Here is a 25,056-nt window from a genome sequence, read left to right on the forward strand (position 1 = left end):
ATAGTGCCGTGTTAACTGTTGGCTGCAGGCGTTATTCAACGAAAAACAACAGTGATGTATCACCGAATCCCACAGACAATGAGTTTCGCCAGAAATTGAATGCTGCGATCTAGCGCATCCTCTGCACCTGAGAAAACATGTGTGCTCAGAACATTTCACGCGGGACTGCTACCGACATAGGGTGCTTCTGATAGAGAGGATGAGCCTCCCGAGTATAAGGCAATAGTTGAAATTGTTTGCTATGTCGAAAGTCTTTCCCTACACGGCACAAGCTAAACCGCCTGCCGCAGTCCGTCGGTGCCGGCACGGCGGATTCTTTGTGAGCCACCCTCAGAAAAAGAAAACTCGCTGAAATATGTTCATTTCTCAAATAATGCGCGCTTGGTTAAAATAATGTAAGAAAAGAAACGGTTACTGAGGATCGCTGATCAGTAACGAGATTCTGGGGATAACTGCTATAACGGAAAATTTCTGCTCGCAGCCCCCAGCTGCTGGTATGTGGTTTAGCTCATCCAATTTCGCACTCGAGCTCCGCTGCTAAGACGTAAATTTCACCTTTCTTTTACCGTAAGACGATTGGATTGCCACTAATGCTGTTTCACGAATAGACCATTTACTATAGCGCTGAATAATTACAAAGCGCCATCCGATGCGACTATGACGTGAAACAGTTTAGGCTAGGGCGCAGCGTACGGGCAGAGTGCCCTTGCCCGCCGCTCTCAGAGTCAGCACCATTGCGGTAAACTCGCTGCATCCAGTGAGGCAGTCATTGCAAATTTGTCTTCTACTTTCTTATTGCGGCTGGAGCCTGTCATTTTTCGACGTACCACTTAACATATATTACGCCGAACAAACGATCCTGCGAAGACGGGACGAGGCTGTATGCTGCGTGGTTGCGCGTGCACTCAAAGATTGTGTCCGTCGGAGGGCACATTAGACAATGTACATATGACGTGTTGCTCTTGAAATTTGCTTTAGTGTGCAAAGTGCATGTAATGGAAACTGGCCAGCCCGTGCGCTTTAAAATTTCGCACCTGGTCCCGTACTCGCACCTTCCATACCCTTTTGTAAACAACGCTGATAGCGCCACTTAACTTCGTAATGAACAGTCATGATGAAGCGGTTGGTAACAAGGCACGCAAGACATGAATTTGAAAGTCGCTTTTTTTTTTCGCGGCGCAATAATTTTTGAAAACATATTCAAGACGCACCAAAATTTAATTGAGTTTGCTGCAATTTTTATCAGTCGCAATTGCCGTTATGCAAAAGGGATTAGCCTTGGTCTGGAAGCAGAGCGTGCAAAGATGGACTTAAATTGAACGAATGCCGTACCTTGGGAACGGCATTACATTTTTTATGTGACACGGGTATTGCTGCTGCGAGACAATCTCACTCGCGTCAGGGCAGATTTTGAGTCAGTATCGAGGAAAGAATTGGAATTAGGATCGGTAGTAACGATCGGTCGGCATCATATATACCGGTCACTTGCATCGGGCTCTGTGAGTGCATAAATGCCTAAAACCTCTTGGGAATTAACGCCCCACGCGGCAAAACTTTTGAGGGCACTGTGGAATCTACACTGCAGAAATGCGAAAGCCTGACAGTTGCCGCTGCACACGGTGCATCACGTTTGCTCTCATTATCAACTAAATGCACCGTCATTATCATAGCTACTGCCATCATTGTCATAGTTACAGCGTCATTGTCATCACTACTATCATCCTCACGGTGGAGAAGGTGTCTCAGAATAACAGCTTGTGGGGTGACTGGATGCATGATACTCAGAACAGTGGCACAACGAGGACAACACGTAGATATAAACACAATACAGGCAAACTCTACCAACTCTAATACAAACTACGGAACCTGACTTCCTCTTCTACACGCAAGAGCATAAAAGTGGCACACCTCTTCTTTCCTAAGCAGATATGTCTTGCTAACAATAAATATCGGTAACCCTCAAATCCTAGGTAACGTCCAACCTACGAACACAAGTCCGAGTCTACCACTCACATAATCTAAACAAGGTCACCAAGACGGTCACAACTTCCTACACCATCTAAAACAATCACCGCACATCCCTCTTAACAATTCATAAGCAGCCTTCAATAAATGAAATTTCCTTTCTGCGTAAGGTAGGAGGGCCTCACTAACATGTGCGGCCTTTCTTTTTTATTCAATTCGCCTCTAATATTTCTTTTCTTGAAGCTGGTTATGAGTTCTTACGAGGGACGTGTGGTGATTTTTTAGTTTGTGTCTAAGTGGTGGAAGTTGTGATCGTCTTGGTGTCCTTGTTTGGACGATGTGAGTGGAGGAATTGGACTTGTGTTCGTTGGTTGGACGCTACTATGGATTTGAGGGTTACCCACCTTTATTGTTGGTCAGACCTATCTGCTTGGGAAAGAACAAGTAATCAAGATTGATGTGCTTGGGTGTAAAAAAAGAAGTTATGCTTGGGTGTGAAAGAGAAATTCCCGATCCCGTCGTTTGCTTTACAGTCTGTAGTATGCTTCTGTACTGTGTTTATATCTACGCATTGTCCCCGTTGCGGCGCTGTTCAGGGTAGACAAGGAGAATTACGATGTATTTCTCACGATCCCGGGCGTGGTGCAGTTGGTTACAAAGCTATACTAGATACCCGAACGATTCCCTGTGAAAACAGATTTTTTTTTTCTGACTACGTCATCGGAATGTAGTGCGCCAGCTATAATGCTATACAGCTATAGCTGTATAGTACGACAGGTTTCGCCGACCGATGGACGATGATGAACCATTAGAGGCTTTCTCCTTAATAATTAAGCCGCAGTCAAGATCTCTCGCTCGTTCTCCACTAATTGGCCATGCGTGCCGAGTACTGCTTATGTTTTGTTATGTAGAGCAATACTGCGCCAGGTTTCGAGTCGTCGCGTGGTCCCGGCGGAGGCCACGCTTGACCTTGAACAGCCGAGGAGGAGGAGGAGGAGGAGAAGAAGAAGACTGGTAATTTACGCTCTGGCGTCATACTCTTAAATGTAGCAGGGAAAAGAAGCTTCAGCCGTTGCTATCGCAATTCAACTAGGGTTAACCAGAGTTAAACCACAATTTATTTTTTTTACTTCATTTGCAACTGAATGAGGAGTCCTGGCTGTCCCTACCCAATGACATCGAGGACGACTCACCGATACCACATCAAATACTATGCTTCTCATGGTTCCGTACGTGACAGTGATTGACGCTCTGACACCTCGACAGAACTGGAGCGGGCACGTGTGGCTCGGCTGCACGCCAGTATTTGCCATCATAGTACGTCACGCAAAGCAGTGCTCTGTGGGCCCCGTGCGGGAGTTTCAATTTTGATTCAAGTTTTTGCTTGCGCGAAATTATTGCCTAGGAGTTGTAAAAAATAAAATCGTGTACTGTGATTACAAAGCCTGCAGCAATATAAATCAATCGATAACTCACTATGGTCCAAAAATCGCCGGAGTTGCCCTCATTGCGAAGGGGGATGAACATTTCCCCTATATCAGCTAACTTTAAGGTCGTGCCATTGCAAAGCGATCTAAACTGACCTGGAGTGAGCGTCCGCAGCGCACCCTGGTTGAAATCACGAACTCGTTCTTGGGGTCCACGTTGACGATCGTGTTGATGTCCCCGAAGTCCGTTTTGGGGTGCTTAGCGCTGGGCGGGAAGCCCTTGTGGTAATCGTCGATCACCGGGTTGAAAAGTTCGGCGAACAGCGTGTAGGATTCGGCATCAGGCGCGTACACGCCCACGCCGCTGTCCAGGTTCTCCACACCTGTAAGTGCAAACGGGAATTCATTCTACTCAGTTTCCTTGGGAATTTCTCTAGGGCGGAAGCATCGCTAGGTATAAAGATCACCACCGCGCGTGTGATCCTATATGATTCATAGGTGCGGGATACTCTGCTTATGAAGATGCTTCGCTGTACACCCTATGGAGCCACAGTGCTTGTTTATGGAGGCTGCTGTGTGGCGCTTAATGTCTCGTGAAGGCTGCTAATTTACGGCGAGAAGAGCTCTCGGCTTCTCTTCTATGAGATCTAGAACTACCAAAGATGTTCATCGAGAATTCTTTAAATTATCTGAAGCAAAATCTTTCAACTCTACCTTTTCGACGAGACTGCTCTCTTTGGTACAGACAGTTTTATAGTTGTTTCGAGTAAGGCGCGGGATCATCCGAGTTAGAAAAAAAGAAAAAAAAAACAAAACAAAAAGTATTCAGTTGTCCTACAATGATTCCTGTTCGATGTTTGAAAGCGAACCTGTTGTGCGCAAAGACGTTGCTGTAGTAACATCAGATATTTGTATAGTCACAAAGAAAAGCGCTACAGAACGTCGGATTGCATAATTATAGTACTTCAGATAGAACTAAACACCTGAGAAGAATTCTACCGAATTACAGAAAAGTGTGACGTTGCGACACAATATTTTAACCGAGTATTTTTGACACGGTTGCGTAGGTCTTTTCGACTGGAATATGAAACCGTGAAGCTTGCATGCTCCTGGGTACAGTTCTTCAAGCGCTAGAACGGTGATATACCTGTTAAAATGAGTCAAACGTGCAATGAATGACCTAGATTGGGGGCAGTGGAATGTTTTTAATTTTTTTCGTGGAATGCGTACGCACTCACCGGACTGAATGACATCAAGAAGGGTGGCGCCCATGGCCGTCTTGCGAGTCTTGAGCTTGTCGAAAACGTCCTTGGTGAGATACTTCTTGAGGAGAGAGTGGCAGTCCTTGGCGCCCTGCAGCTTCTTGAAGCCGGCTTCCAGCTTGTCGAGGGTAGCCTGGTCCACCTTGCCGCCTTTGCCTTTGCCACCGCTGTTTGAGACTCCCCTGCGCGTACCCGGCGTGGAAGAAGTGCACGAATACAGTGGAAACAATGCGATTATATCATAAAAAAAAAACTAGCGTAACACTACATCTGATGACAAAGAAAACGAGACTGGACATGTTTCTAACATGGATCGTCGTTAACGTACGAACCCTTGCTAGAGAAGATAAGCAATTAAGGAAGGCAGAAGGTTATACCAGGATCAATTCATTTTTTAACGTGCGTTTTCATGAAGGTTGAAATTGGGATATATGTGTAGAATTTCGCCGAATTTTTGTACCATACAATGTCCGGAGAGAGCTTGTGTGAAAGATGTAATACGTGGATAAGTTGCTTTTGGGATAATCATTCACTAATTTCAGCTGTTTCTGACGCGGAACAAAGCTATGATTTCGACTATATTCCTAAACTATGCCATTGACTATGTGCTATTTGAAGGGGACAGCTGGCTACTAAAAAGAGCTATCTGAATTGGTCTTCTGATGCCCGTGGCTAACATTGACGCTGCATTAGGCTTCATTGTTCCGCCCACGGTAGAACCAGGAGCCGCGCAAAAGCTATTAAGCCACTCTGCCGTTGTGTTTACTTTTAGAACACTGATGGTATGGGTCCCGTGAGCACGGATAGAACGCTTAGTTGACGCGAGATTGCTATGGTGAAAGCAGTCATCCTGAAAAGATGTTCGCAGGGGTCAAGTGGATGCAGCTAGCACAGAACCGGGTTAAGTGGAGAGATATGGGAGAGGCCTTCGCCCTGCAGTGGGTATAATCAGGCTGATGATGATGATGATGATGATGAAAAGATGTTGCTATATGAAATATTTGCGCTCGCTGGTAAATCCATGCTTAAGCAAATTCACAACCCATTCCCCATTTCCGGGTCCTTTGAGGTACAACAAATAAATAAAAGAAAGAGCTCTTGACAGTCCCGTATAGTATGTCTCTTCTCATGTTTCACTGTATTCGCTGAATGTGTTAATTCTATTCAAATTCAGTAATCACCTCGAACTATTGACGTATGCTAGCCCAGGAATAACTACTATAAAAAGATATAAAAAAGAAGAACCGAACAAGGGTAAATAGGGTACGCCTCAGGTCGCAGATGAGCCAACGTTTCGACAAGTGGACTTGTCGAAACGTGGGCTCATCTGTGACCTGAGGCGTACCCTATTTACCCTTGTTCGGTTCTTCTTTTTTATACCGTGCAAACCATCTTCTTCCTTTCGTTCTACTATAAAAAGAGGGAAATGGTGTACAGCACCCACCCTTTTAACAATTAAATCTCATTGGCAAAGGTCGTTCTCAGATGTAGAACGTAACATACGGTTGACTCACATGTAGCTAAAGCCGCTACAGCGGGAAAATCATGAAAGGCCCCACCGCAGCCCTCGTATATTGTTTCAGGCACAACGAAATACGGATCACAAGTTTCTGAGTAAACGTGCAAGAGTGACCTCCTTCCCCATTTGTATTGGAGGTGGCGTCACGGCGCAATGCTTTAGATTGAGCCTGGATTCCAAGGTCATTCAGACCACAAGGAGTAAAACATAAAACAGGTCTTCCTCCACTTACCATGCTCCCACCGTGAAAGGAATCACAGCGGTCTTCAGGAACATCCGGGAGAACATGGTGCCGCCGGGAAGGAACCTGCGATAGGAAAATCGAGGGTCGCCCTATTTCTATGCAACCGCAGAGGAGAGCTTTTCTTTACCAACAACTGGTTAAAGAAAATCTCACTTGTCCAGCGAACAAAAAACGCAAATGGTAAGCAGTTCAGTTCAGTCGTTCAGTCGTGTCTGACTCTTCGTGACCCTATGGACCATGTCACGCTACGCTTTCCGGTCTCTATCTTCCTAACATCACATAACTTCATCTGCAGTGCCTCGAGGACGCCATCTAACCATCGCGTTCGCTGCCTACCCCTTCTCCGGCGACCCTCAACCTTTCCCAATGTCAAATCTTTCTCCAGCGACTCCTCTCTTCTCATCAGATGACCAAAGTAGCTAAGCTTTAACTTTAAAATTTGACCCTCCAATGAGCAGTCAGGGTTTATGGTCGACAATATCGACTCATTTAATCTTCTGGCAGTACAAGGAACTCTCAAGAGTCTCCGCCAGCACCACAATTCAAACGCGTCAATTCTTCGGCGGTCAGCCTTCTTCATAGTGGAACTCACGCAACCGGCTAGGTAAATGTTGATTGCAATAGGAAAGCTCGCGCTTGTTGAGCTTGACTGTGGCACCTCGCTAAGTTTGATTAATATGCCGGAAGATATGTTATTTAACAGAATTGTGCGGAACATTGAGCGGGAGAACAAGAACGAAAGCAAACTGGTTAAGTGTACTTCTTAACGTTTGGGCCATTGATGCAAGTGAAACAGATATTGAAATCTGCCCGTAATGCGAGATTGTCGAGTTTATTTTTAGAATTAAGCTAAATTACTGGGGAGAAATCATGATGCAGAGTAAAATTAGGATCACTTCGGTAGCATTTTTTAAGCAACGCGTAAGTGAAGACGTCACTGCACTGACCACTTGCCTACAAACCGTCATGTTTAAATAGTGAATCGAGCATTGCTTGCGGAACACGCTAGCAGAGGAGTAGGCAGGCGGAAACGCAGCCCCCTGTGGCTGCCTCGTTAGCATGATGAGAAGTGAGGCCTAGTGGCATATAGCTGAAACGAATGTGGAATAAATCAGCTGAACTTTTAATATCTGTTAGAACCGGCGCGAAATCAATTCACGTACTGGAACTAAATTCGCTTCCATTTACGACAATCTGTTGGTACTGATAGCAAATCCTTTGCAAGCAACTAAAGCTGAACACTTTTGTTTCGTCGCAGGCTCCGTAAATGCGCCCTTAAATTTTTTCGAAATCTCAGTATGCGGTGCAGCATGTGACGAGACGCAGAATACACAGTAGTTCTGTTTACCTCAGGATCAAGGTCTAGCAGAAAGTTACAGCCAACTCTATAACAGAGATATTAGAGAGAGGTCAGTGACAGGACAAGCTTGCACTTCTGAACTAATTCTCGAATCTGCGTCCTCGTGTTCGTTGGCACCAACTTCAGGATCCGAACATGAGCCAGCTGCCCGAAATGCTGGCACTTTGGTACCTCAGATGTCCTAACGTGAAGTGAGAGAAGGAAGTGCATTGAAAGTAAAACAAGCGAACGTTTAATGCGCTTTATTCCCAGACACCACACATACCAGTGCACAAACCACATGCATGGCGCCCCGAGAGATTAAGGCGGGAAAAAGAGGTATAAGGCGAATGTTGTCAATTTATTCGGCTTACGCCTTATGCCACTGTGGTCTCTTTCTCACTTTGCTTGCACTCTTATTATGACTTTGGAATTTTCTCAATATGGAAAAGTGACCGAAAGTGCTCATCTTATCTGGAATGTTCCCTTTATGAAACTGCATACAGTAAGAGGAGGAACTACTATTTACCACCGTTGATATGGAGGGCTTATGTGTAGTTCAAGGTTTCAGTCCGTAATCTCGTACCTTCAAAACAAGTGGCTTAAAGTACAGGAGGAATCTTATTAGCGCGCGGTATCCTTCAGAAACTGTGAAGACCTGTGGAAAACAAGTGACCTGAAAAGTATCTGTTCTTGGAACGTTTCCATTGGTGTGATTGGTCAGAAAACACACCAGTGATTCACGGCCGTTAAAGCTGTTTTGAGCATTTTCGAAGGGCAGGAGGGGAAATGGCCAAGTGCCAGGGCTTCGTTAGCCTTGGTTTGCATTCAACGGTTGCATCGAGTGCCACGCTGGTGTGTCAAACTGACATTTAAGTAAATGCCTGTGGCATAATAGCCTCCTCAGAAAAAAGTATGTGTTACGATTCATTGCTTCTTCACGGAAAAAAAAAGTGTAGATTTGAAACAGCTGAACTTCTGTTCCATTCTAACGAAGCAGTTTTTCTCAATAAGGAAGCATTTCGCATGTTCCGCTCGTGTGGCGAAAACCTCACCAAGTCCTCCCTGGAAATCAGTCGGTGGGGCTTCGCCTTGTTTGAAGTTTCATTCACTTAGGGCCGCTGTGTGTGCCATGCAGTCATCTAAATCTAGCGCTGTGTTGTCACTGGATAATTTTAAATGCGCGTCACGCGCAAGGATGTTCGAGCACCATCGGGCTATTTTCTCTTCTGTCCGTATGAGGCAACGGAGGTGGCTCAGCTACACAGTCAGTAGCAGGCCCGTGCATTTTCTTTTCCTTCTTCCTACAGCCGCAAGAACAACAAAGCGATCTCGGACTCGTCCATGAAGTCCACTGTTACGCCGTACTCACGTATATGAGTCGCGGAGGGCCGTGACCTTGATTGTTACGTCATTCATGGGCAGAACATCAGCGCCAAGCTGACGATAATTACCGTCTTCAGTGCATCTGCTCACTGCTAAATGTTCCATGCTCTACAGATTTTTCTATCTTCAGATACATCGCATTTTTAACCCACATTTTAAGCTGAGAGCAAAGAATGGTGCAATAAATTTTAGGCTACACCTTAATTTCTTTTATGGTTCATATCCTCAACGGCTCACACGCATATATAATATAGTCAAAATCAACCTTTGCCGATCCCACAGCCCGTTGATGGCGCCTTGTATAATAACGTAAAGAGACACCACGACACTGATGATACAATTGAAAACTAAAAAGAGGCATCTACAGTTCCGCTTCGGATATGAAGGGGATGGCGAGAAGCACGACAGGACGACGTTTTTGTTTGGTTTAATTGTGTTAGAGAAGTAACGTTTGGAGCATTCTTTTGCTAAGCACCCTCTGCCAGACAACACCCGAAATAAAGGTTATATTTTATCTCGGAAGTCACCGCCTTGGCCTACACAAAATCTCGAGAACAGAACATGTCCTCTGCACCGCCAAGCAGGCGAGCAGTACTCACCTGTTTGAGGTGAAGTGAGGACACCGTCGTCGGCGTAGACGCTACCACAGGCGGCTTCCCCGACAAATGTGTGGGCTGTAGACGGCGCGCAGTGGGGCGAGGACTCCAAGCTGCTGTCGCCCACGCGTCCTCCGAAACCCAGGCGCCACGGCCAAGAGCTCGTTCGCTCGCGCAACTCGGGGTCCGCCAAATACCTTCTTCGTCGTCCTCTTTGACATCGCGCCAGCTGAGAGGGGAGAGGCAGGAACCGCCCAGAAATAACAACGCTCCCGCGAAGCTCCGTAGCGCCGTATGATTTGCAATCACTGCGTGAAAGAGGGTGCCTATAGTCGGCGAAAAAGGGAGAAATTACGGAGAGGACAGTGTAAGTGACCAACTGAAGTTGTTCGAAGCGATTTCCCATTCACGGGAGATTAAAGCTTGCGCAAAAGCGTATAACGTGTTGGACACAACCCGCCGTTCTGGTGCAGTGGTTACGGCGCTCGACTACTCTGCCTAAAGATGCGCGATTGAATCCTGGCCGCGGAGGCCGCTTTTCAATAGAGGTGAAAAGCAAGACGCTCGTGATATGTGCTTTGTCAGTGCATGTTCAAGAACCCCATGTAGTGGAAATTTCCGCAGCCCTCTACTTTCATAGCCTAAGTCGCTTTAATCCCATAATCCCACATTCCCATCGACCAAACAAGCCATGTTTTGGACTATAACAGTAAAAACAATTTCTCCCATGTAAGCAAAATTTAGAAAACTTCTGAGCACTTTATTAATTATGACTCGTCCTACAGGCTTCACCGAAAGAGGGCAATGCAGGCATAATGGTATAAGAAGAGCAGCACAAATAAAAATTGCTTCTAACCTTTTAAAGTACTGCCCTGCGTCCAATAAAATGAATTCACAATGAAACAGCATAGATCCGGCACATGAAATTAAAATTTCAAGTCACTTAGGACGTTTATGAAGGCGAAAGCTGGCTCGCGCAGTGGTTCCCCATTGGCAAATGAGTGCTGCGTGGAGTCGCACGGTGTAGTGGAGTGACGGTGGCGGGTGGCTGCTCCTGGCCCTACGGGGCTGGGACTGATAGTTTATCGCCGCTTGCGGTGGGGCCTCACCTGCCGCCGAAATTTTATCTGTTATAGACCGTCATTGCACATGCCACCATTTTGGGGGATGGACGACGGCTGTTGCGACACGCGTCTTTCTCTCCCTTTTCTTTTTCTTTCCTCTCTACGTTCTCTCTTCTGTCCGCAAGGGGTGTTGACACTGCCCCGCCGGGGTGGCGCAGTGATAAGACAGCGTTGGGTAAGACACCCGACTACGGGGCCGGAGCACCCGGGTTCGAACCCGACCTCGGTGGCTGCGTTTCGATGAAGGCGAAACGAGGAGGCGGCCGTGTGTTGTGCGATGTCAGCGAACGTTAAATATCCCCAGGTGGTCGAAATTACTCCGTAGCGAGAAATAGCGGAAAGAGAGAAAGAGCCGCCGTAGTGGAGGGCTACAGAGTAATTTCGACCCCTCGCACGGACAGAAGAGAAAATAAAGAAACACAAAAAGAGGGAGAGAAAGACGCGCGTTGGATACAGCCGTCGTCCACCATCGAAACGGTTGCGGGGGCAATGACGGCCTACAAGACAAATATCTCGTCTGCACACCGGGACATCAAGCCGTGGAAGGGAACGAGTGTGCCCTTGCCGCTGCCCGAGCTCTCGACCCTCCATTCCCCACATCGCCCTATCTGGGCCCTCTGGTGATGTACGCGGAGAGGTTACAGCACTGCAGACTCTCTTGCAGAAAATATCCAGCCCCAGCCAAGGGGCTCTCAAAACTGTAGGAAGTTAGATGGCGACGCTTACAGACAGGTACATATAACACACGAGCCCGTTTAAACATAATACACACCGCGTTCTGCGACCCCAAATGTAAACATTGCGGGGAGAAGGCAGGCCTGCCCCACATTGTGTGGACCTACCCACACAATCCACCTGATGACCCAAATTCAGTGCCAACTATTGAGGGGTGGGAGGCTGCCCTATCCAGCTATGGACTAGAGGCCCAACAGGCCCTTGTGACACACGTGGGGTGGTGGTGGTGAAAAGGTTTATTTCATATTGGGAGGTTTGAGGCGGAGCCTTAAGGGCTTCAGCCTTACAATACTGGGTGGAGACCTATAGTCAGGGCCCCATTGGCGGTTGCCGCCGCCCGCGCACGCTGCGTTAAGGCCCTTTGCGCCTGTAGGTCGCAGCAGCCGAGCAGGGTCGCCCCCCAATCCTCCCGGGAAGGGTTAGGAATGGGGGAAGGGATGGGTTTTGTTGGCAGGCCCATACCATGTGGTAGGTGTCCGCCATCTCCCCACAGTACTGGCACTGTCCAGTGAATTGGGAGTCAAAATGTTTAAGTACTGCCGGGCACAGCATTGTGTTAGTGAAGAGGTGCAGGAGCAGCCTCTCGTTCGCTTTTCCTAACCCTTTGCAGGGGTTATGGTATTAGCGATGCAAGTTTTTGTAAAAAATTACAATATCTTTGAATGTGTAGGTCGGATTGGAATCGATGTCCTCAGCCGATTCTAGTCCCGAGGAAACTGCCCGGAGAGAAAGCGCGGGCGGCTGCGTCAGCTGCCTCGTTCCCTGCAAGACCCTGGTGGCTAGGAGCCCAGGCGAGATGTCGGCACGTGGGGTCCGTGTCCCGACAGCAATTTTGAAATATTCTATAGGCTAAGGGGGTGGTCCACCCTTGCGTGGCGTTCCGGCAAGCCCCTCGTTAGTCGGTGATGATATATTGAGAAGTGTGGTCTGAGGCGGCAAGTGCGATGGCTACCTCTTCAGCGTGTGTTATAGATTTGGTCTTGAATGTAAGGCCATCGACTGTGTTCCCGTTGTTAACGACTGCGGCATCTTATTTGTTGCCATAATGGCGGGCCAAGGCTTCCGCCCGCGCCAGGCGCCGCCCATTATGGTCTTCTCGTGACATGTTGGCAGGGAGAGGCCGCACTCTGAGGGCGCGTCTCCAGAGTTCTGGGATGCGGAGCCTCTCCTCTGTGAACTGTTTATGTTGAATGTCCAGCCGGGCAAGAAGGCGGCGACCCGACACTGTCGGTGTGAGGCGGGTATATTGGTTCATCAAATGTGCTTCCCTAAGCTCCCTGAAAGTGTTCACCACCCCTAGGGCCATGAGCCGACTGTTGGAGGTGGAGATTGGCAGGTAGGGGGCACGTTTCATTATTTTTCGGAGGATTACCTCAAGGGTATTCTCCTCGTGCTTCCGCAAGTGGAGGTAAGGAGTCGAATACAGGATTCGACTGGTTACGAAGGCGTTTGCAAGCCGCAAGGCATCCTTACTTCTTAACCCCCCGCGTTTGTTAGACACCCGGCGGACCATACGGCCCACCTGGTCCCCCACCTGGCGGAGCTTGGCTAGTGTTGTGTCAGGGCGTCTTTGGTGATGGATGAAGAGACCGAGTACTCTGATCTCTTTTGATTCATGAATTGGACCGCTCGCAAGCGACAGCGAGATTTGTGTACTGCATCTCAGAGAGGGGCGGAGATGCACAAACTGTGATTTCTGGGGGGAACATTGAAGACCGCAGCGCCGGGCATAGCGGTCCACTATGCTCGCCGCTGTTTGCAGGCAGGTTTCAATGTCGCCCACACTGCCCTGCGTTGTCTATAGGGTGATGTCGTAGGCGTAGAGCGCGTGCTGCACGCCTTCGACCTCAGCCAGCTGGGCGGGCAGACGCATCATGACAATGTTAAAAAGCAAGGGAGAGAACTGCGCCCTGAGGTGCACCCCGCGTGCCGAGCATGAATGGTCCGTGCTCCCAATTGTCTTGTATTTTGATGTATGATTGTCGGTCTGGAAGGAATTGTCTTATATAATTGAATGTATTGCTGCCACAGTGTGTTTCACTTAGATGGGTCAGTATGACTTCGTGTGTGACGTTATCGAAAGCGCCTTTTAAGTCTAGGGCGAGTACAATCCGGTCATTGTGGGGGCGTTCGAATGGGTTGAGAATTTCTCTGTTAAGTTGGAGAAGGACATCCTGTGCGGATCTGTGTGGGCGAAATCCGAACATGGTGTCCACGAAAGTGTGCCTGTGTTCAAGATACTCGGATAGCCGATCTCGCACCATAGTCTTCATTAGTTTGCCCACACAGGAGGTGAGAGAGATGGGGCGGAGGTTATCCGTGTCTATTGGTTTGCCAGCTTTCGGGATGAAAGTCACAAGTGCCGTTTTCCAATCGATGGGTAAGGGGGTTTCCCCTGTCCAGATTGCGTTAATGTATTCGAGTAGGCACTGGTACGTCGAGTCAGGCAGGTTCGCCAAAAGCTTGACGGTGACCTTGTCCCGACCAGGCGCGGTGCCTCTCTACATTTTGACTAGACTGGCCCGAAGATCGTGAAGCTGGAAAGGTTTGTCCAGCTCCGAGTTCTCCTTGCCAGCGTAGGAGTAGACCGATCCTCGGGGGTCTTGAGCTGTGCACAAGTAGCGGTCCCGGAGCGATTGTGCCAGCTGCATAATGTTGCCTTTAAAGGAGTGGATTGCTCGGTGTAAATGTTTTTGGATTTCGGTGCGGGTCTGCGTTGGACTGATGAGAGCTCGAAAGAGCCTCCATGTATTAGGGCTAGACATTTGTCGGACCGCTGTATTGCAACGATCTACCCAGTTCGAGTCAGCGAGCTGGGCCGCGTACTCGGCGGCTCGGTGGGTGATATCGGCAATACGCTCTTTAAGTTTGCGGTTGTGTTTTTGGCGACGCCAGCAGCGTGTAAGGCTGCGGCGAGCTTCCCAGAGGTGAATGAGGTGATTATCCACGTCCGTTATTGCCTCTGTGAGCTGGATCTACGTTTCATGTGTGCGAAGGTGTGACATCAGTGACCGGGACCAGTTGGTGCTTTGCTATGGCAGTGTTGGTAGTGGCGGGAACATTTTGTCGGAAGGTAGTCCAATTAGGGATGTGTGCTTGTGTGGTAGGACGCTTCAGGGGGCGTGTGTAGATCGTGGTATTAAGAAGGCAGTGGTCGCTGCCGAGGGTTTCCTCGGTGTTAACCCAGTCTGCGTGTCGTATGTTGCGAGTGAAGGTAAGATCCGGACACGTGTCCCGCGTCACGAAGTTACCTACGCGTGTTGGGTAAACAGGGTCGGTGTGGAGGGTGAGGCACAGTGTGGACACAAGCTCCGCCAGTTTGCGTCCTCGCACCTCCTCTTTACGGCACCCCCACATATGTCTGAGGGCATTGAAGTCACTCAATATCAGGAGGGGGTCTCGACCCGCTGTCTTCAGCGCACGGCTAAAGATGTCTGCGAACGTCACTCTCTTTAGTTTGGGGGAGCAGTATATGCTCAGTATGTGCATGGGAGGATCTGAGCTGCGGAGGGGTAAGGTCGTTACCATGACATACGAATAGGGAAGTGTAGGTCTAGACCCACTTCTGTGGCCATGTATGATTTGTGTACGAACAGACAGGACGAGGGGTCTCGCTGGAACGTCGTGTAGTTAATTTGGCCGCCGCTCCTGGCTCCTGGAGGGCGACCACGCCGGGCAAAGTTTCGAGTGTTTCTAAGCAGAGGCGTAGACGCGCGCGTTTGTGGCGGTTCCTGAAGCCCCTACAGTTCCATCGCGTTACCAATAATGATTGACATGGTTTGGGGGGAGGGGCTGCTGGTTAGGCTGTCCCGCCATGAGTGATATTTAGTGAGACTGGTACAGACACCGTCCCGGAGCCGGCACCTGGAGTAGGTGTGGGGTTGGAGTGCTCGTTATCCGAATCCGCAATAATTCGGGAGTATTTTGAGAGACGGGACATATGTTTAAGGTTCCCTGCTCGACGGCCTGTTTTTGTGAGACAGGACTAGTTTTTAAGATTCCCAGTCCGACGGCTCGTTCTGGGATGATCCTGCATATATTTGGAGACAGTTTCAGGAACCATGGACGAGCATTTGGCTGCGACGCGGTCCATGGCGGCCTCCACCATGTTTTGCAGTTGGGAGGCGAGACGCGCCTTCATAGCGGCAATAGCTGCCGCGAACGCGGCCGGTAGCTTCGGCTCACTCTCCATGGCGTCTGAGCTCTGGGGACTCGACGCGGCTGTAAGTTTAGCTTCCAAATTTTGAATTTTAGCGAGCAATTGCTCGTTCTGTGCCCTGAGTAGCTCGATTTGTTTCGTTCTGTGCCCTGAGTAGCTCGATTCGCCGGTGACCGCGGCAGGGAAGGAAGGTGAGGAAGGGATAGGAAGGAGGCAGCCCCTGCCCAGTAAAGCCCCTCAATAAGTATATTGAGGGGCTTTACTGCCCAGCTGCTCACCTGCTTATGTTGCGGCGCGGAGGCATGGGCGCCGGCAGCGCCGTCTGGCCGGGAAGTGTCTGTCATTTTTGCCGCTTGGAGGCGGTGGGGGCACCTTCTTCTTGTCTTTCGATGACGTCAGGTTACGGGAGGAAGAATCGTTGACGTCACTGTCACGTGAGCTGGCGGCGCGGTTGCCGCGTTCCGCGCTGTGAATGGCTCCGCGAGTGGCGTGACCTGGCTTTTTGCCAGGTGTGTCCGTTTTCAAGACGCCACGTTGCCGAGGCTTGTTTCTGGCCGTCCGAAGTCCTCGGAATTTTGCCGTGCAATCCTGTGAGCCCGTGGGGTGGGCCAAGCCGCAGATTACACACGACGGTTTACATTCATGTGGAGCTGGACCTTCTGGAGTAAGCTCCGCACATTGACCACACAGGCCGCACTTTGAGGGGTTCGGGGCAGGACACGTGTCTGCCCGATGCCCGATAGTACCGCACCTCACACACGCCGGCACAGTACGCTTGTATTCACGCACGACAGTCAGTTCCGAATTGCAATGCACAAAACGCGGCACCACCTTCCCCACAAAAATGAGAACCAGGACGTTCGTTTTTCCCAGCTTGCGTACTTCTGCGAGCTCGACAGCTCGCCACTGCACTTTTTCTTTCAGGGTGTTGCTTGTCTCCTGGTTGGCCACAGAGATCACACCTCGGGAGATTTCGCCGGTCTGTTTCAAATGTCCACGCATAGGAAGGGGTCCCTTGTCGGTATCAAGTTGAAGTCGCGAATTAGGCGGTCCGCTGTGGGTGGGTCCTGGGTTCCCACTACTACAAGATTTTGGTCCCATGCCGTAATGATATTGAGAGTGGCTCCCATCCCGCCTGCTTGACAAGGTAGGCGGGAGCGCCGCTCCCAGTTCGGCATGTTAGAACACACTCCGCAAGTTCGCCCTGACGCGGGGCTTGAGGATTACAACAATGTCTTGGGGGTGCGGGTGTGGCATGGGTCGTGGACGTCATTGAATGCCTGCTGCAATTTTCGGTTGGTCAGCAGTTCGTTCAGGACGGGCGTGGGGTTGCGCGCCAGCGTCCTTGTTGGCTTGAGGTTGGGAGGCCGCTGACGTGTCGGCCGCCATCTTGAGTCCGCTTCTGGACTGGAAGCGTCTTTGTACAAGTTTGAAAAGGTTCTCGTTCTCAAGGGGCTGTGAAGCAACGCGTTCAAGCCGACACGCGCGCGGATAGCAGCGCTGGAGTCCCGGACTAGGAATCCCACCTACACATCTCCCCCACTTATCTCTGTTCAATAAAGTTTTTCAGTCAGAGATAAAACTTCGGTGGCAGGCTAGCCCCCTGCCGCAAGTGGAGGTGACCTACCTGTCCCAGCCCCGTAGGGACAGAAGCAGTCACCCCAACCTTCCGTGTGCGGGATTTCATGTCCCCTCGAAGTCTCCACAAATGCCCATCCGCCTGTTCTTCAGGATTGGCATCGATATCATCATAGCCTGATTGCACCATTTGAAGCTCTTGAGTGACTCCATCTCGCAGTACGAAAGGGTGTCTGGGGCCTGAAGAGCCCAGGTACAGCCATAGCCTCCTTTGTACTCTATAAAGGAGGCTATGGTACAGCATCTACTTGAACACAGATCTTGGCAATTAGCCCTGAAGGCTCCCAGCCCCCCCCCCCCAAAAAAAAAAAGAAATTAAAGCGTTTTGGGTAATGATGCTTCCCTCATCAGTCACTTTGTTTAGTGGTTCAATTTCATTGATGTTGTGAAATGCGTGTACGCAGTTTCGCCCAAAAAGCGTTAGCCTAGCGCCTGAAATAATGCAAAGCGACAGACCGCGAAGATTGCTTTTCCTTTCACTGACTGTAAATCCCCCGAAAAACTTGTGAAGACAACATTGGATAGTGAGAAACTCATGTCTGGGAACGCAAAATGAAACTAGTGAGCGCATATTAATGAAGCGCTAGCTCCCGTGTTCACATGGTTGGTTGGTTGGTTCATAGGAAGGGAAAGGCGCAGTATCTGTCACACTTGCTCTGTGGACACCTGAACCGCGCCGTAAGGGAAGGGATGAAGGTGGGAGTGAAAGTGGATAGAGAGAAACTCATGTCTGGGAACGCAAAATGAAACTAGTGAGCGGATATTAATGAAACGCTAGCTCCCGTGTTCACATGGTTGGTTGGTTGGTTCATAGGAAGAGAAAGGCGCAGTATCTGTCACACTTGCTCTGTGGACACCTGAACCGCGCCGTAAGGGAAGGGATGAAGGTGGGAGTGAAAGTGGATAGAGAGAAAGGGGGGCCGTAGTGGAGGGCTACGGAGTAATTTCGACCACCTGGGGATCTTTAACGTGCGCTGACATCGCACAGCACACGGACGCCACTTCGTTTCGCCTCCATCGAAACGCAGCCGCCGACCCGTGTTCACATCATTGTTGGCTTTTGGAAGATGTCCGAATCTCGAATGCCGAGACCTGAGGTGGTTCGCTGAGGCTCCATGGGCTCCACATATGTTGAATGCGTCCGTGGGGAATTCTCGCTGGCGGTTTGGGCTTCACAACGCTGGCGTTGCGAATAGCGTTCGGCGTCCCATCAACGTCGTTCATGGCAGCCGACGTCAGCAACTTTGTCCAGCTGTTCTGAGTCTTTGCAACGTATGCTTGAACTGGCATTTTGCCTTTCCGTGAGGTGCACACAGTGGCGATATGTCCCTTCTTGCAGTGATGAATGGAAAAAACACCAGATTCCTAAAGGCTGTTTGGAACCCTGATGGGTGGACCTCCTTGTCTGCAGTCAATTGACCTTCAGCGCAGCTTTGATAATAAATAATAATAATAATTGATTCGCAAGAAGGGAAAGGCGCAGTATCTGTCATACTTGCTCTGTGGACACCTGAACCACGCTGCAAGGGAAGGGAGGAAGGTGGGTGTGAAAGTGGAAAGAGGGAAATGGGAGCCGCACTGGAGAGTTATGGTCTAATTTCGACCCCCTGGGGATCTTTAACGTGCGCTGACATCGCGAAAGAGGGGAGGTGGTGAAGGGTAGTAGTTCCTGGTCCTGCGGTGCTGGGACGGTAGGTCAACGCAGCTTGCGGCGGGGGGCTAGCCAGCCACCGAGTTTTATCTGTTGTAGGCCGTTATTGCACCCTCTACTGCTTCGGTGGTGGACGACGACTGTTGTTGCGGCGCGCGCCTTTCGCTCTTCTGTTTCCTTTCTTTATTTTCTCTTCTGTCCGCACGAGGCTGCGGTGCTGGCTCAGGTACAGATCCGGTAGCTGGCCCGTGCATTTTATTTCGCTTCTTCCTACAGCCACAACAACAACAAACAACAACGCTGACATTGCACAGCACACGGACGCCACTTCGTTTCGCCTCCATCGAAACGCAGCCGCTGCGGTCGTGATCGAACCCGGGAGCTCCGGCGCAGTTTTAGCCCTGTTCACCAGTTCTTGCAATGAAAACGTGTGACATTGGTGTGTCGACATTGAGTGACATCGGTTTCCACAGCGATAACACGATGTCGTGCTTATTGTCCTCTTCTTTTCATGATCGAAGAGCACTATCGCCACTGCCATCGTGACACGCGCGAGGCAGCTTGCATTGTTCGCGACTTCCGTGATTTGTCTTGACTTCCTTCCGATGGTCATTTCATTGCGCGCCCTTTGTTCCTCCAAATTGGCCCCGAAGAGTTTATTTGTGCACATTGTGTTCTCGCCCGGGTGCTCACCTTTCTAACGGGAGTCCCTTGCCTGGCGTCAAGTGCACCAGTGAACAATATCGCGCTTACGGTTCCTGCGGTCGGCCAGCAATCTCCAAGGCATGGCGGACAAGGCGACGTTATTGAAGCTGGAGCAAGGCTTCGCCAAGCTGGAGAGTGCCACCGACTGCAACTCTTTGCTCAAGAAGTACCTTACCAAGGAGGTTTTCTACAAGCTCAAGAGCCGCAAGACCAGCATGGGCGCGACGCTTCTGGACGTCATCCAGTCTGGTGCGTATAACATGTCAAAGTGCGAGTGTCAGGGGTCAGCACCGAAATTATTTATATATGCAGGATCATACAGAGTTCCTGGAGCGTAAATATGTAAAGTTAATTCTACTCTATTACGGCGCTGTCAGGACACATCAGTTGGGCGCGTCACGTGTTGCTCGCTGTAACGCATGTGCATGTGCACGTGTGCCAAGCATAAAACTGTTGCCCGCGAGGTTGCAACCTGTTTGCATCAGTGTCCAGAGAGCTTATTTTGACACCTGTGTGTGATTAACGTAAAGCGTGGCAGTGTGATTCCATTTCGTCTCGAACTGGAGAGGAAGGTAAAACGTGCTGAAACGGCTGCGAGGTCTAAGCCGTTCGTTCGCGGAGCTTGAGAAAAAAATACAGACGGTTTAATTCAGTTAGTCACGGAATATCGTGCAGCAGTAGGACGTTTTGACATGATTGTGCTTGTTGTGCCTCAATTATTAAGCGTTAGTTTGCTGTGTTAATCTGCTGCATACGGTAATTCGTGCTCCCCTGGTTGAACACAAGCGTTGCATTGAACCCATTAAAGTTCACTGGCATTCTATGAATGGCTTACAGAAAGTGAAAGCCGCAGTATCTGTCGCACTTGTTTTTCTGCACACCTGGTTCTGTATTCCGAGTATGCGTCGCTGTAGAAAGTGTCGCCATCTCCGCGACCTCGAATCATCTGATTCGTGGAAATGCCGGAACGTGATGTTGCCACCTCTTCCGCTTCCGTCGTGGCAGGGTCCGTTCCCGGCGTTTCGACCAATTAGATGACTCGAGGTCACGTGAGATAGCGACACAAATAACGACGCAAACCCGGAATATGGGCCCTGTCCTCTCTCAGAAAGGTCAAAAATCAAATTGGCTTGAGAAGTTCAGACATCGTTTTGTTTTACGAGTATGCAGGTAGTAGTGCTGCAGCACTAAAAACTCTTGCGTGATCACTGCAGAATCTGCAGTGGAGAAATGCGGACGTCTGAGTGTTGCTGCTGCGCACTGTACATCGCGCGCTCCTTCGCGAACACAACCAGCGTTCCGTCGGACGCATCAAAGTTCACCGGCGTTCTAAAATTGGATTAAAGGAAAGAAGCATCATCTGTCACTCGCGGAATAGCTGACTCATCTCGCGAACCGGCCACCGACAATTCTCGCCGACGCGAAATTTTGACACTAATTGCATACTCCTGATGACTATTACGCATTTATGCGGCTCATTGAGTCAGAATCACAACCACTTCCGGTTGGCGTGATGTCACATCCATTGTACGTCAACATTATTCTATGGCTCTTTCGACGTCTGATTGATTTTAACATTCTATTGATAGCTTTTCTTCTGCAGCATTCTCACATCACCCTCTACCGATTATAGCTATGCGTCTGATTTGAACTCGTTTGTGAACGACACAGCGGCTTCGGAAACGTTCTGTGCACATGACCCCACCGATATAGATTAGGGTTTCGCTTTATTAACGCACTTGGTGGAATTGTCTTGCTCGTAGCTTCCCCGCCGCGCTGAACGCGGAGAGAAAAATTAAAGAGCACTGCAGAATCTGCATTGGAGTACTGGGAAAGCACGGGTGCTGCCGTTGGTTGCTTGTGGTTGCTTCTAGTTGCCTAATTCACTTGCTGTTTACCCATTTTAGTCTCTGGTGCTCTCAAACCGCGCGCCAATCCCATTCTATGCCTCTTTTTCGGCTCTACTTCCGATTGCGTGACGTCACATCCCCTACGACCCATTAATTCACTTCTTGTTTAATCATTTGCGTCTTTGGTACTTTCAAATTGCGGGCTAATCCCTTCCTATACCCGTTTTCGGCTCTACTTTGGTTGCGTGACGTCACATCCTTGACGTCACTTTAATTGACTGAAAATTATTTTTTTTTATTTTTGGTACTTTAAAATTTCGCGCCAATTTCTTCATATGGCCTTCTTTGGCTCGACTTCAGGTTGCTTGACGCCAGCTTAATTGACTGATTTAATACACTATTTAGTATTTGATACATCTCAATGTCACCCTAGCTAACATATTTATCTTTTTTAGTATTTTATATATTCAAATGTGGAGCCAAGTCGTTGGTTCACAGTAGAGAGGCGGAATTATAAAGAGCGTTTCGCGATCAGAGTGGTAAACGTTTTGGCTGAGGATCCAATGAATGGAGGTTCGATTCTAGGTGGAGACTAATTTTTGATACGAAAGCTTTACTTCGCTATGTTCACAGATTTCTGTCCGCAGGCTGTGTCCGCAGAATGTGTCTGCAAAATCGTGTCCGCAGTAGTTGTAATTGAGAAGTGGTACAGGTTAATGAGTGGTGTCAATCGATAGAGGGTGACGTAATGTTGTGGCCGGAAAATAATTATACCAATAAGTTAATAGATGATTAATTAGAATAACTGGCTCGCATGAAAGGAAAGCTGCAGTATCTGCCAATCTTGTTCTGTGAACACCTGAACCTGTAAGGAAAGGAGGAAGGTGGGAGTGCAAGCAGAAAGAGAGAAAGGGGGCCGTAGTGGATATGATTTCAAGGATGTGACATCACGCAACCGGAATTAGAGCCGCAAAAAGGGCATAGGAAGGGATTGGCGCGCAATTTGAAAGTACCAAAAACTAAAATGGGTTGTGATTGATTGATTTATAGGAAGGGAAAGGCGCGGTAACTGTCTCACTTGTTTTCTGTGGACACCTCCGCCTCCAGCGGATGGTGGACACATGCTTTCTGACCTGAAATGGCAATCTGGTGTACCTGGACGCTGTTATTTGCTCCGACACTTTCTAGGAACATCAGAGGCGCCTGCGCGCTGTTTTCGAAACTATTCGTTCAGCCGGTCTGTCCCTGAAGCCAGAAAAGTACCATTTCGCTTTGCAAGAGCTGAGGTTTTTGGGCCACATTGTGAGTGCCAGGGACGTCAGCCCAGACCCTGACAAGACAGCCGCCGTCGTTGCTTTCCCCATCCCAAATGACAAGCGAAGCGTACGTCGTTTTCTGGGTCTTCGTGCCTACTATCGGCGTTTTGTGAAGAACTCGCAGGTAGCTGAGCCCCTAATTGCCTCTGAAAAGAGAACGAACCGTTCTGCTGGGGCCAAGAGCAACAACAGTTCCTTGAGAAACTACGAACGCATCTACAAAGTGCGCCTACACTTGGTCACTTGGACGAGCAAGCCGACACAGAACGGCACACAGATGCCTTGGAGCGGTCCTTGTACAATAGCAGGATGGTATTGAACGCGTAAACACATACGCAAGCCGCACCTTATGCCGGTCCGAGGTGAACAACTCCACTACCGAAAAGCAGTGTCTAGCTATTGTGTGGTGTCGTGACGCTGGGGCTATGTCGACCCGGCCTTCACTTGGTAGCGTGCAGAGACTCGGGGTTGAAGAAGGACTGAATCTTCGAAGTTGGTAAAATATGTACAAGCAGGTTTACTGGCACTTTGAGAAAACTTATTTACAATATTTACACGAAAAAGAAGGGTACATCAGCAAAATGGCAAGCGTTAAGAGTTCATAGCGAGAAGCGACTGGATGAGCCGTTTACCCAGGGCTCAGAGCGACATTTCGTGCTCTGCAGCGTCCTTAAAACCCCCTATGTCCAGCCCCTCTCTGAAGATGCTGACCAACCAAATCCAGGGCACGCCCCTCAGGTATCGGCATCCAATCGAACACATCACTGCACTGATGGTCTGAAGCACTGACTGGTCCGGCATTCATTCGTTGGGCGTGATCACTTGTTGGCGGGAAAAGCTTGGGAACGGCGAGGAGAGGAGGTACATTTCTATTCTTCAGCAAAGAAACCACAGGCTGGTTCTGACAAGGGGTTTTACTTCTCAGAAACCCGAGTGCACGTGGCGCCGCATAGGGCTCCCAACATTGTCCCTTTTCGACAATTGCAAATCTTTCCTGCATTCCCGGGAAATCACTTAATGGCCGTATGAGTCATGCTCCTTTCTTGTCCTGCACGTCAGCGGACATGCCACTCTGTCGTCTCCTTTGGATAGGAGGCATTCATCACTGGAGGATAGCACTTCTCGACTGGAAGGGTGAACAAAAGAAAGAAAGCACTTCCTGCTATTTCCCGCAGGGGGACGTTTCTTTGTGTTTTTCCAGACGTTCTCTTGACAGGGTCAATTTGGCATTTGCAGGTTGTCCACAAAGCAAAACAGGCTTACAAAAACAGAATTCCTGGAAACAGGCTCACTTAGAGCCATTGGACCATCACCACATATTCACAAAACTTATCCATGCCCACAGGCGAACAATAGAGCGCGCAAATGCGGATGCTTGGTCGTAACAGCCTCCTCCCCCGCCAGAAGAGTCTCGGAGGGCAGCAGTCCCAGCTGCTGCATGAAGAGACGACTTAATGGCCTGCACGTGAACGCTTGAAGCTCGCTGTTGCTTGTCGCGTTGTCTCGATTGTTGTAGGCCAAATTGCTCGAGCTGTCTGAAACTCAACCACATGTCGAAGCAAGCACTCGGCTCCCGTCTGAAGAGACCAGGTTAAAAGAAAACTGCCATTGTTGTTCGAGAAAAGCCCACTCTCAAGACGTTCGGGACCCACGTATTCCTAGAAAACCAAACGTGCTGCTTTACATAGCCACACATATACAAGCGCACGAAAAAAAAAAACCTGATTATCAATTTGGATACATGGTGAGGAACATCTCGGACCGCTTAGAAAGAGCGGCTAAGCGCGTCCGCATTCCCATTTAACTTCCCCTTTTTGTATCTTATTTCAAAATTGTACTGCTGTAAAATCAAGCTCCACCTAAGAAGGCGACTGTTCTTCGATGTCGCAGTTTGCAGCCAAGCCAGGGGACAATGGTCCGTCTCTACGGTGAATTTGGCCCCTCCAAGATAGCACTGCAATTTTTGAATGGCCCATACAATGCAAGCGCATTCTTTCTCTGACGCGCAATAAGCCCTCTCTCTAGAACTCAGTTTTCTGCTCAAGTAGAGCACGGGGTGCTCATTACCGTCGTCATCTCTCTGGCAGAGAACAGCACCTAACCCTCGATCACTGGCATCACACTGGACCGTGAATTCTCG

General features: G+C 49.3%; 2 protein-coding genes across 2 annotated transcripts in view; one reads left to right on the top strand and one right to left on the bottom strand.

Annotated features, from left to right (window-relative positions):
• LOC146192231 (arginine kinase Lit v 2.0101-like) overlaps positions 1 to 9,853 on the bottom strand; it is an 18,262-nt gene extending 8,409 nt beyond the window's left edge. Inside the window, exons 1-4 of the mRNA XM_084600027.1 lie at positions 9,742 to 9,853; positions 6,406 to 6,480; positions 4,631 to 4,836; positions 3,549 to 3,775 (exon numbers count right to left, since the gene is read on the bottom strand). Of these exons, the coding sequence (XP_084456153.1) occupies positions 3,549 to 3,775; positions 4,631 to 4,836; positions 6,406 to 6,461 (489 nt within the window). The 5' untranslated portion in view covers positions 6,462 to 6,480; positions 9,742 to 9,853. The remainder of the gene's footprint in view (positions 1 to 3,548; positions 3,776 to 4,630; positions 4,837 to 6,405; positions 6,481 to 9,741) is intronic.
• A 9,977-nt stretch (positions 9,854 to 19,830) lies between these two features.
• Positions 19,831 to 25,056, top strand: part of LOC146192232 (arginine kinase-like) — a 44,800-nt gene continuing 39,574 nt past the window's right edge. The window contains exon 1 of the mRNA XM_084602400.1: positions 19,831 to 19,999. Coding sequence (XP_084458526.1) covers positions 19,831 to 19,999 — 169 coding nt within the window. The remainder of the gene's footprint in view (positions 20,000 to 25,056) is intronic.

Source organism: Amblyomma maculatum, chromosome 4 (assembly GCF_055883805.1).
Source record: "Amblyomma maculatum isolate TAMU_Amacu chromosome 4, ASM5588380v1, whole genome shotgun sequence".
Lineage (NCBI taxonomy): Eukaryota > Metazoa > Arthropoda > Arachnida > Ixodida > Ixodidae > Amblyomma > Amblyomma maculatum.